Here is an 11384-nt window from a genome sequence, read left to right as displayed (position 1 = left end):
TAAAAAAAATACTTTAGACTTATCAGCGTATAAAAAAATTGAGTAGACTTATCATGCGCTCTGTAAATGTGTAAAAAATCCCTAATGTAAACGATGTTTGAAATAGCCGCTCCGTCATTGCGAATCAAGGTCATTTATGTACGTATATATATATATAGAAGGGAGGCAGGCGGCGCGTCACAGTGTCAGCGAACGTCAGTTACGTCGGAGTGGATGCGGGTTATCTTCGAGCACAGTAATTATCTAAAGTGCGTGTTATACCCAATGTAGAGACTTCTTGACATAAGGATCGATTTTACACGTCTCATAATAATAATTCGAATCTCAAGCCAGTTCTCGGATCGCGCCAAGTTCTGATCTCTATCGAATCTCCAAACAAATTCTACGTAGATGTCGCGAATTCGATGCGCAATTTTGGCATGAAAGAAATTGACTTTACCGAATCTAATATTAATTATTATGGTACTCTAGTCGTTGAAAGATTCACGTGATATACTTTGATATACTTTGATATACTTTGTATCATGGCTTCACATACATCCTTTCCCCTATTAACAGGTGTATAACCAAAAAATATTACCGGCAATATTTAACGAGTTTATAATAGCGCGATAATCGCTTGGTTATCAAATCATCGCGACGCCATTTGAGATCAATCGCTTCCGCTGGTTAGCGGGTGAACGTTTTATGACATTGTGACATTCAGGTGATAAACGAACATAGCTGATGATGACTATAGTTTGTAATCGGTGACTATACTACACTATTTTGTAGACTGTACCATGTGACTGTATTATACTTGGAGATATAAATCGACTGCTGAACAGACTGTAGAGTCGATGCAATATTTCTGTGATTGATCCGAAATCGCGTGGTTGTGATTACTTTTATTTATCAAATAGAAATCCTTTATGTTTGTACCCAGTAAACATTGATCATCAGTAACATAACGTCAATGTTATAACTTCCCATTCAATAATGTAACTATTACATAACATACTTGATATATTGCGTTTATATTGTTGAGTGGAAAATTATAACATTGATGTTATGTTAATTGATGTTTATTTCAAGTAGATTTTAAACAAATTCTAAGTAGACTCTAAAGAAATTCATAAAAAATGGCTAAAGGATCATGGCAGAGAGTAGAGTGCTTTAAAGCTACTTATAGTATTGTAGTAATAATTCCTTTAGCGAATTTGCAATCAATTTTTTGTAGTAATTTGAATTTACTTTAAATCTCTAAAGAAAAGAAATAAAGATAGATTTCAAATCCTATGTGATGTGATGGTTTACATAATATCCTACAATATATATTTTCCATTTATTAATAATACTTTTAATTATTTTCTCTCTTTTTTCAGGATGCTGTCCATACAATTTGTCCGTAGTAGCCAATCGCGCATAATAGCGAGATGGTTTACTCGTAACAGTATTACACGATCCAATCAAGTACCAAAAAGCAGTGGGGACATAAAGAATGATGAAGTCTTAGGTAAAGGTTTTATATAACATATACATAGACTAAGAGAAATATATATATAAAATAATTACTCTTAGCATGTAGTCAATATTTAAGAATTGACGTGATTGATTTCAGTTGAGTGATCTTATATTGAAAAATTAAAATTTGAAACTCAGCAACTCGGAGTTCTTTTCTCCCTTTTTAATCCCATCGTGGGTAAATATAGGCAAGGAGAACATTCCTCAATAAAAACGTGATACAGATGTGTATCCTTGTTTCAGGAACGAAGATGCATCGCGTAACCAATTTTGACAGGCGATTGTTGGTTTGGGTAAAACGATATCCCAGCTTTGCAGAAGTTCCCGATGAAGTTTCGTATGTGTTAGATTTACGATTTTTATAATATTTACAATTGCACGCGCAAAAGTACAAATCGAAGACAAGAATATAAGATTTTCAAATTCAAAATTGAGTTTCCTTGTAGACAAAAGCTCTAACTTTGATAGTTACAGAATCGCGAGGAATGCAATTAGATTCTTTCATCTCTTATATCGCTTTCGTGCTTATAATTTCACTTTTTTTTCCAGAGTTGATTGTCTGCTAAACTCGAGGAGTAAAGCTCGAATTAAGTCCACTAACTATTTAATGGTTGCAGCCGTGATCGGCTGCATAGGTGCCGTGATACTTGGGAAAAGAGCAGCTGATAAGGGAGAAAATTTGCACATGATGAGAGATCAGTGGTTACAGGAAAGGCTAGAGAAGGATAAAAATAAATAGACACGCCAAATTGTAAAATTTTAACACGCTCACTCGATGAATGCGGAAATAAGTTAGAATTATTTAGGATACAATATTTTTGAAAGGGCACGAGATGTTGTGAAACAATCTCATTGCCGGTATTTTAAAGTGATATTACTTATGATATTTTTCATGAAGCAATAAACGTTTTTGGTTTGATTGTTTGTATTTGTAATGTACAACGAGCGTCTTATAAAACAGCGTTTCCTTACAATAACCAGGTGAGAAAATACACTCCGTGTACGTGTGTGTATATATACGAATCTATTGTACAATTACAAGTATTATTTAAGTGGAGAACCTTGATTTATATGTACATAATTGATAACAATTTCGATTGTTGGCAATACATACAACATTACCTGATCGTACAATCCGTACAATCTATTTGATACTTTTCCCCTTGTAGATGATATATAAATGCAATAAACGCTCGTAAAAGGACTTGTATGTACTATACATGCTTGTTTGCAAAATATAATTGATAAAGTCATAAATTGTCTATATTTCCAGGATTGCTATATGAAACTATATGTAAACAATTCAAAAGATATAGCAATTGGACAATCTAATAACCAATGATGTGGCCAAATGATCCTTCGTTCAGCGGATTATTCGGAAGCTCCTAAGTGTCCATATGCGGTGGTTTGTAAAATCCACGGCATCTTTCATAATATACCTGCACTGTACGCTTCCTTACCACTTCTTCTATATTGAGCTCAGATTGCAACAGTCTCAACTTATTCTGTTCTTTTCTCAAATTCTTGAGAAGTGTCGTACTCTCATCACCGTTGTCTTTTAATTTTTTCATGTGCATCACTTTCTCCTTAGTGACATTCAGACACTTAGTGATCGCTCGCTCCCTATGAGCATGCTCCGATTCTATTTGCTGAAATAAGTCTTTACACTGCGCAGTAGGATCCACTTGTCCTTTGAAGGATTCGGTTGGGATTGTGGTGTTCAGCATATATATTATCTTATCGTCTATTAGTCTCATCTTTTTTAATAAATCCTGAAATATATATATTATGAGCTTTCACACCAGTTACAATCCCGTTCGATAGATTTTCAATATTTTTAACAAGTAGCATGTTACATTATAACCCTGATAAGATCATACACATTTATTTTATGCTGAATAATATTAAAACATAGAATTGTTACACTTGAGAATTGTTACATGGGTGTCTATTTTTTCCGTAAAGCGGCTAACTTTAGCAAATCTTGTATGCGGTTTTCTAACCTCTCAATGAAGGTGCACGTGCACGTATTAATTTATACAGATGCGACTTTATCAAATAATTATGTTGATATCTTACGTTCTGTCAAGGTCTAAATAATTTTCCTCCGTCACGATATATTTATTTGTGCACAAAGAAAAATGAAATAACTAACCGGCATTGTAAATGTCTTCGTTGTTACTTTGGAATAACTTAAGTTTTATTAAATAAATGTATGATTCTCATATTCGCGTAACACAGTGTATAAATGCACAACTGTTATGTGTAACTGCTCTCAGAAATACCTGAAATTCTAAAAAATCGCCGCACTGCACACTCGTGGTTGCCATTGTTGAGGTCAAAAGCCACGCACGAGGAGGATAAGTAAACTGCACCGATTAATCGATATTCGATTTATTTTTCATTGTAGAATTGATCAGAGAGATTTCAATGTATTTTCGAACGCAATTCATTTTATGCGTTTTTCAACGCAGTGGTGTTAGATTTTGTTACAACTTCATTACCACCTAATAATATATTTGATATAAATAATATTGTGAAATAGGAGACCACAATTGAAGGATGAGGTTATAAATTAAACAATCGCCATTTCTCAAGTTAATTCAATATATCTCGCATTAAAGAACAATCACGTTATGAATTTAATATATCTGGAAAGTACAGAGTTCAGGCTTTAAGATGCATGTAAAACCATTTTATTATCGTTATTTTTATCAAAGTTACACTTCATTGAATATTGTGTATCTTTTACGATCTATAAAAAGAATCGATAATTTTTTAAATAGGCATAAATTTAACAGGCTGTAACGGCTGGAACAAATGTGGATAATGAGGTATTTCCAAAAACATCTTATAGCCAATAATCTCTAGTTTTTATATATGTTATTGAATATAAAGTTTAATTAATTTTTGCAATGTTACATAAATATAAATCGAGAACCATCAAATATTAAGAGTTTTAATACAGTTTGTTGCGTTGTGCCATATAGATAAAAAATTATAGATAAATAGAATTTAAATAGTTTTAAAGCATGAACTTTCTCCTTTAATTTGCATATATGTAAACTACGATGAGATGTATTTTTACTGACTTATTTAATGATGAAGCAAAAATGAAATTTTTACTTTGATCGCTTACAGTGAGTAAACGAATCGGTATAGAACATTTGCTAAGCAATGAATAAGAAGCATAAACTTTCCTTTTCCAGATACATTTATCAAATTTTTCCTAACAACTTATTTTCTGTGTAAAAATTCAACTGAAAAATGAGGTTGAGAACTGAATAATCACCATTTTTTGTTAAACTCGATATATCTTGACAATAAATAATAATAACATTATGAATTTAATATATCTGGAAAGTAAAGACTTAAAATTTTAAAAATGCTTTCCGAATCATGTCGCAATCACTAATTTTGCGAAAGTTACAGTCCGTTGAATTTTGCCTATGTTTGAATACCAAATAAAATGCGTCTACCCAGCCCTTGAGTTATACTACTTGAAAAATAGAAAAGATTAATTTCATTGTTGAGTCGCATCACGCTTCAATTTTTTCTTATTAATAATAAAAATTTACAGAGTCTAGGGTCTGCGCCTATCCGATCCAGTTACATCAAACTATACATATATTTTCCGATAATTGCACTTGTTCTGTTCCGGTACAATTACAGCAGTGTACGTGACCGACCACACCGGCGTTTTGCTTGATCCGCTTTCACAACTGTTTAATACGCCATCTGCGTGTATTTTTAAGAACTATTTCGCTGCGTTCATTTTTTGATATTGTCGATACAGTTCCTATTTGGTGCGTGTCCGAGCTACACCCATAATTTCTGCAGATAAAAAACACATTGTACGTTGTACAGATTTATATTTTGTTCAACACGCGTGCATAATATTTCTCCTTACATATTGTTATTGATAACGTTATAACGTATTTGTATTTATGTGTAAATGGCCTATCAAACAATTGTGAAATGCGGTATCAATACAACGCCAACGGGGTCGCTTTCAGGTTTCTCTCAGCTTGAAAGATTTTGAAACTACGCTTCGATTCCTCGTGTCTGTACGGTGGCGGCTCGTAGCGGAGACTTCGGAACTAAGTGTTCTGGCGGATAATGAGATTTCGAAAACTTTTCTAAAACTAAAATGAATTGAACGAAATGCTCAAACACGGTTAAATATTTTTCTTAATTTATTTATTTTAGGCTTTTCATAAAATAGATATAAGATTCCTCTTTTTTCTTATATTCCCTCTTTCTCTTTCTTTCTATGGTGGCTATATTTTTACATAATTATATATATATATATTATATTCTTAATCTATATACAATCTGTAATCAATATACAAGAAACAAAATAGTAACATAAGCTATATAGCTTACATATGTCTATTGGAGACTATAAAACTGTTGATTCTTTGTTATATTTCATCGTAAGTTCATATCCTAATTTTATTAAATCTGTCTTCATGTTTTCTAAAATATCAGAAGGAAGACATTTAAGAGGTTTACGAGGTGGTCCTACATCAATGTCAGTAAGAAGAACCATTGCTGTTTTCATACACTCCACCCAATTAGCTATAATCACGTAATATAATAATCACGTTAATGATAATATACTTTGCTAGATGTTTGTATAAAAATAATATTGTATTTACCATATTTTGCTATAGCAAGTATAGCATTTGAAAGCTTCTCTTGCATCTTTTTAGCTTTCAGAGTATCATTATTCTTGCTGGCAGCAACAAGATCTATTGTAAGTTCTGGAAATATGTTTATGCTGGTGGCTATGAAAGAATCCATTCCTAATGCACAAGCAGCATTCATTAACTGTAACGAAACAGAAAAAATATAATAAAAATATACTTATAAAATATATATTAATAAATATATATATTTACTTTAGATCAAGATTAAAGGGATACGACGTTTTTGTTTTAAGGGGAATACAAAGTTTTTGTTTCTGAGTAATATCGAGCCAATTCTCACCTGATCATTACCAAGGAAAATAACATATTTCTTGTTATCAGCATGTAATGCTTGTGCACCCTCGTCTAACTTGGCACTGGTGAATTTTATACCCACAAACGTGGGTATTTTATCGCCGATCGATTCAAGAAATTGTCCCATGTGTACTGTAAAACATTTTTGTACGATACTTATGCAATATACTACATTAAAGATTAAGAGATTACTCACTATTAACATTGGTAAACATGGGAACGTGATAATAGAGTAGAGGTGTATTTGGTGCTGCCTGCCCAATTATTTCCAAGTATTCAATCAGTTGTCCCGGAGTGCTGGGCTTGAAGTACAACTCCGGTAAGCAGAGAATGGCATCTACATGTAGACTTTCCGCATGTTTTGCCTGCAAAATTATTATTTCTATCGCTATTTCAACCTTACCTGCAGTTTTCATGAATATTATTCAGCAGATTTTACACATTATAGTTTTCTCACAGCACTATTACACTTACAAGCTCAATGACATCAGGAAGAGAAGCACCTCCTACTTGAATCATCAAGTGTTGTTTCGTTTCTTTGACCACCTTTACCCAGGCTTCAGCGATAAGTTTTCTTTCGTTAACCGACATTAATGTTCCTTCACCGCTTGAACCATTGACTGTAATAGAAAAATATGTCAAGCAAAGTTACTAATTTACTTTCTAAGTAAACATGACAATACATTTAACTCAATTTATCCGAGATGATTGTTACTTAGTGAATTGGCAGGAATGTGCTGAAAAACATGTTATTTGATATGCTGTTCATGCAACTCGTGCATGTTAAATAATTAGAATTAATATTATGTAACGACGAGAGCTGCTTACCAAGTATACCTTTCACTCCTTTCTCTGCCAAGTAATTCCCATATCGAGATACGATGCTCAAATTAAGAGATCTTAAACAAATATTAATTATATTATCATATAACCTAATACTAATTATTTGCTTCAGGCTGACGAATGCAAAATTATTACCCATCTTTAGTGAAAGGTGTGAATACCGGGACAATAAGACCCCTGTACGTATACGATAATCGCTGTAATTGTAAATCAACTCAGTTAGAATTTCGATGCATCATCTCAGTAAACATCTTAGACCGGTAAATTTAAATATCGCGGCAAATCATTTCGTTTTCTACCAATCGTACCATCGTTGTGAATGCGGGCACTAAACTCGGCGGTTACGATATTCAGTAGCGCAGCAACTTCAGTTAATTTCGTGACTTGTTGGAACTTGTCGGATTTGCGGGTCGGGTGTGTCGGTGCATCGCGATTTAATCACACGCACGGCGGTGAGTACGAGATTTCGCTCGTTTAAACGATGTTTTCTTCGTGTACACGCGATAAATTCCGCGAGTGCGAAGTGGGCCCTGTCGTTTCGATCTACTTACGGACATCGTCGTGAAGGTTGCGGCGTCCGTTACGTTCCGGCGACGAGCTCAATGCGAAGATAACTGTGCAGTATCGGTGAGTGGAACAGAACTTTTGTGCTCTCTGATAAGATAGTTCGTTGTTTATTCACTCGCGATACTTTAAATACGAACATATGAGTCACGAGACGGTGACATGACTGTCGTTGAAAGCGGGACTCGGAGCAACCGATTGCTTATCTTCTCGTTTGAATTAGAACATGCCGAAGTTGCCGTTATTCCAATATGATGTTACCATATTGATATATTCAGTATCTGCAGCACTCATTATTTTACGTTTAGAGCGAAATCTCATTGACATTGGCCGCGTTCAGCAGAACGTTTAATTTGCAACCATTGGAAGCTTTCTGAGCTGAGATTGGATTATTCTTTTAGATCTACAGGAATTAATCCAATGTCAGCACAGGAAACTTCCAACGGTTGCAAACTAAACGTTCTGCTGAACACGGCCATTGTATACAAGGGTATATTTAACAAAACAAACAAAGAATATATTTAAAGGGATAGAAACTCAGTATTCTGTTGGTGAAGTTTTTAAGTATGACCCTTTAATAATTCTGATAAAGTATCACAAACTCAATGAATATCGACATAGATAACTTTTGTAATACTTTAATATGCAGTTTCAGGGACGTCAGGTTAAGTTAGATTAAGGGAGCTTTCCAGCAAGAGACACAGTTGGCACAGTGTAACACAGTGTCAGTGTAAGTGCATTCTTACAACGATACAACATGACATAAGCCGACACAGATGCAGAGCAGAGTCGAACATTTGTGTCCGTATCATGGCTGCCAACTTTCTAGTAATTTTTATATAATTTTTACATTTGTAATATTAAAAATATGCTGAAGAGTTGTTTTCTTTTTTTGTGGCACTTTGTGGCAAGAATATATTTCACGCTTTAAGCCTTTCCATATGTGATATATTATAATAAAAGAAAGTATAAGTATAGAATACATACTAAAAGTATAAAGTTTTAACAAATAGTAAAATTGATATTCTAAAGCATTTATGTTTTGTCAGACAGCAAATATTTTTTGGGTGACAGTAATAAATAAAAGTTATAATTAACGATAAAATTATTAGCTTTCTCGTTTGAAGTAGATTTGAATCGCTTCAGAGAACGATTAATTAAGTTTTAAGTTTCATAATCAGCTAGTATGAGACTTACATGACGCTATTAATCGCTCTTGAAGCGATCAAAACTTGCTTTATTCGAAAATATACGTAATATTTGCTAACACGTAGTACATTATCGCCAGCTAGTGACTGTTTTGAAAATTAAGACGTTCCATCAAGCATCTACTATGTTCAATTGTATGACACGATGCTTATCTCTGTTTTCTTGCTGGAAAGCATCTTGGGTTATCAGTTATAATAATATAAGTACTTCTTCGAGAAAAAAGGTGGCAGAGGGGAGAGGGGAGGGTCGGTTAATAACGAGAACGACGACGGCGGTTATTTATAAAAATGCTCTTTATGTTTATTTACATGTAGATCCTTTTTCTCAACAATATGTCAATAGTATTAATATATTATTGTAATGGTAAATTCGCTATAAGAGTCCCAAGATGGTCGCATGCTTCTTTTTATTTGTTTTAACGGATATTACATGCTTTCTCTTTTTTGTTCTTCGACAACGCGAGAACGGAGGCTACTCGAGTGTTTATATGTGTAATAACGCCAAAGAGAATTCTATTTTAACGTTAGCTGCTACTCGTATAATGCTCGTTCTTCCTTTATTTTGTAATAATTGTCGTTCGAATGCGACGAAAAGTCATGCTACGGCGTACTGTATACGCGCATCTAGGAGAATAGTTTGCTGGTTTTTAGCAATAACATTATCTCGTTTCTTCTTTTTTTTTTTTTTCATGCTTTTTCGCCCTACGGTCTCTTCGCACCTCCGCCTTGCTCCTTCCAAAAAACCGTGCGCGACTTCGTGACGATCGTCACGCAATTGCAACGCTTAAGTAACCCGATGGTTCGCTGCTCGATGAATATTTAATTCTACGGTAAAGTTCACGGAGAAATTTCTTTCGTCTTAGCCATCGCGTCTCGGCAAAAGTAGTCCTCATGGAGGATCTGGCTTCACGTGTACATACGATAAGCTTCTTTTGCAAAGTTTTCTGAGAGTCATTATGAATGGAACCGTCGACTCTCATTATCATTAACCTTTTCGATACGCGGCTGGTAATCTCCACGTAGTTAGCCAACGGTCTCGTGCTAAAATAACAATCGCTTTTGCGAGAGCACTCACGAAGCATCTTGTGTGTGGTACGATTTAAAATAATTATGTATTGATATGTTTAAAAATTGCTATTGACCAAAAATAAAATATTCTTTGACATTCAAGTTATTTTATTAATAATCAGATAAAGAAATGTGAGCGTTGAACGTTGGCTGTCGAATGTACAATAAAAAATGTTACATTACATTTAATACATTTCACATATCCTAAACAATCTATTCAAATTTTTATATTAAAATTAATAAGTTGATCGATACTGAATAAAACGTGTTAAAATATCGACACAAAATGTTGAGATAAAATAAACAAAATATATTAAGTTAATACAGGAGTATATTAAAAGTTAAAAGTTGCAAATTTAACATAAAAATTTTAACAGGGACCGATTTTAACACAAGTACAAAATGTTTTTTTTTACTACGTATAGTCGATGCTCGTATCGAAAAGGTCAATTAATGACCAAAATGAAAAAAAGTGACAATCGCTGGGAACGATTTATATTATTCGAGATTAGTAGTCATCATTAAGTGAAAATGCGCCCCCTAGCGACAACAAAGTGTTCTTCCATGGCATTCGTGTGCCGGGCCTTTTCTTTCAATGAAATTTAATCAGTCGTCATGAGTAGCGCGCGAAATCACTGCGAGACCGGTCTGGAAGCAATCGAGAAGAATTAATCACACAACTAACCCGATCGCGAGGATATTCCTTCCGACAGACACGTAATCATTAACGTTCGGCGATTCGACTAATTACTGTACCGTTCCGCTATAACTCGCGTATACAATTTATTTTTTTTGCCAACGCTCGTACAATGATATATATTTTATTGACGATGAGCCGGAGATAAAGCCGTCGACGAGAGACGCGGATCAGCAGCAACCGCTTACAAGATAAACGCGTTACGTATATGATAAAGTTTTACACTTATGAAAAAGAGACACCTCGTATCGTATTATAGTTCGATTAAGGAGATCGACACACCGGCGAGGTAATCGGGCCAGCCCGACCGCGCACGGCGAGAACGCGCGTTTAATTAATTTATACTGTATCTTTGACTCTTCCTCATCATCTTTTCTTCTCCTACTTCGCACCTTCATCTTCATCATCTCCTTTCGCTCTTTCAATCGCTCCGACCTCGTTGTCTACTACCCTATCGCATTTTTCTCTTCCTCCCCTCTCTTTCTCCCCCCCCCC

General features: G+C 34.4%; 3 protein-coding genes across 9 annotated transcripts; 1 reads left to right on the top strand and 2 right to left on the bottom strand.

Moving 5' to 3' along the window:
• Nucleotides 1-147: 147 nt before the first annotated feature.
• LOC106741450 (UPF0389 protein GA21628-like) lies at nucleotides 148-2427 on the top strand. 5 transcript variants are annotated; one of them, XM_014613502.1, is made up of 4 exons: nucleotides 148-248; nucleotides 1365-1495; nucleotides 1747-1840; nucleotides 2053-2422. In XM_014613502.1, exons 1-4 carry the CDS (start codon nucleotides 214-216, stop codon nucleotides 2240-2242), a joined length of 450 nt encoding a protein of 149 aa, XP_014468988.1. In that variant the 5' UTR covers nucleotides 148-213; the 3' UTR covers nucleotides 2243-2422. The 5 variants fall into 5 exon arrangements, with proteins under 5 accessions (XP_014468988.1, XP_014468991.1, XP_014468987.1 ...); XM_014613505.1 differs by having other exon boundaries at nucleotides 168-235; XM_014613501.1 differs by having other exon boundaries at nucleotides 199-266; nucleotides 2053-2427.
• A 296-nt stretch (nucleotides 2428-2723) lies between these two features.
• Nucleotides 2724-3887, bottom strand: LOC106741451 (coiled-coil domain-containing protein 58). 2 transcript variants are annotated; one of them, XM_014613506.1, is made up of 2 exons: nucleotides 3789-3887; nucleotides 2724-3275 (listed from the first exon to the last, which is right to left on the bottom strand). In XM_014613506.1, the coding sequence occupies exons 1-2, from the start codon at nucleotides 3831-3833 to the stop codon at nucleotides 2889-2891; spliced, it is 432 nt and encodes a 143-aa protein (XP_014468992.1). In that variant the 5' UTR covers nucleotides 3834-3887; the 3' UTR covers nucleotides 2724-2888. The 2 variants fall into 2 exon arrangements, with proteins under 2 accessions (XP_014468992.1, XP_014468993.1); XM_014613507.1 differs by lacking the exon at nucleotides 3789-3887 and adding an exon at nucleotides 3659-3771.
• Nucleotides 3888-5689: 1802 nt separating this feature from the next.
• On the bottom strand, nucleotides 5690-8298 carry LOC106741314 (N-acetylneuraminate lyase-like). 2 transcript variants are annotated; one of them, XM_014613151.1, is made up of 8 exons: nucleotides 7661-7894; nucleotides 7488-7549; nucleotides 7338-7408; nucleotides 6984-7129; nucleotides 6706-6874; nucleotides 6496-6641; nucleotides 6165-6336; nucleotides 5690-6084 (listed from the first exon to the last, which is right to left on the bottom strand). In XM_014613151.1, the coding sequence occupies exons 1-8, from the start codon at nucleotides 7661-7663 to the stop codon at nucleotides 5906-5908; spliced, it is 948 nt and encodes a 315-aa protein (XP_014468637.1). In that variant the 5' UTR covers nucleotides 7664-7894; the 3' UTR covers nucleotides 5690-5905. The 2 variants fall into 2 exon arrangements, with proteins under 2 accessions (XP_014468637.1, XP_014468636.1); XM_014613150.1 differs by lacking the exon at nucleotides 7661-7894 and adding an exon at nucleotides 7904-8298 and having other exon boundaries at nucleotides 5691-6084.
• Nucleotides 8299-11384: the final 3086 nt, after the last annotated feature.

This window comes from Dinoponera quadriceps, unplaced genomic scaffold (genome assembly GCF_001313825.1).
Source record: "Dinoponera quadriceps isolate SergipeBrazil2010 unplaced genomic scaffold, ASM131382v1 scaffold405, whole genome shotgun sequence".
NCBI lineage: Eukaryota > Metazoa > Arthropoda > Insecta > Hymenoptera > Formicidae > Dinoponera > Dinoponera quadriceps.
This window is presented reverse-complemented; position numbering and strand designations above follow the sequence as displayed.

Coding starts and splice junctions, on each gene's coding strand:
- LOC106741451 (XM_014613506.1), bottom strand. CDS start 3,833: ATGGCAACCACGAGTGTGCAGTGCGGCGATTTTTTAGAATTTCAG. Junction 3,276..3,788: donor GCGATTTTTTAGAATTTCAG/GTATTTCTGAGA, acceptor TATATATTTCAG/GATTTATTAAAAAAGATGAG.
- LOC106741450 (XM_014613501.1), top strand. CDS start 214: ATGCGGGTTATCTTCGAGCACAGTAATTATCTAAAGTGCGTGTTATAC. Junction 267..1,364: donor AAGTGCGTGTTATACCCAAT/GTAGAGACTTCT, acceptor CTCTTTTTTCAG/GATGCTGTCCATACAATTTG. Junction 1,841..2,052: donor GAAGTTCCCGATGAAGTTTC/GTATGTGTTAGA, acceptor TTTTTTTTCCAG/AGTTGATTGTCTGCTAAACT.
- LOC106741314 (XM_014613150.1), bottom strand. Junction 7,409..7,487: donor ACACCTTTCACTAAAGATGG/GTAATAATTTTG, acceptor TATTTGTTTAAG/ATCTCTTAATTTGAGCATCG. Junction 6,085..6,164: donor ACTTGCTATAGCAAAATATG/GTAAATACAATA, acceptor ACGTGATTATAG/CTAATTGGGTGGAGTGTATG.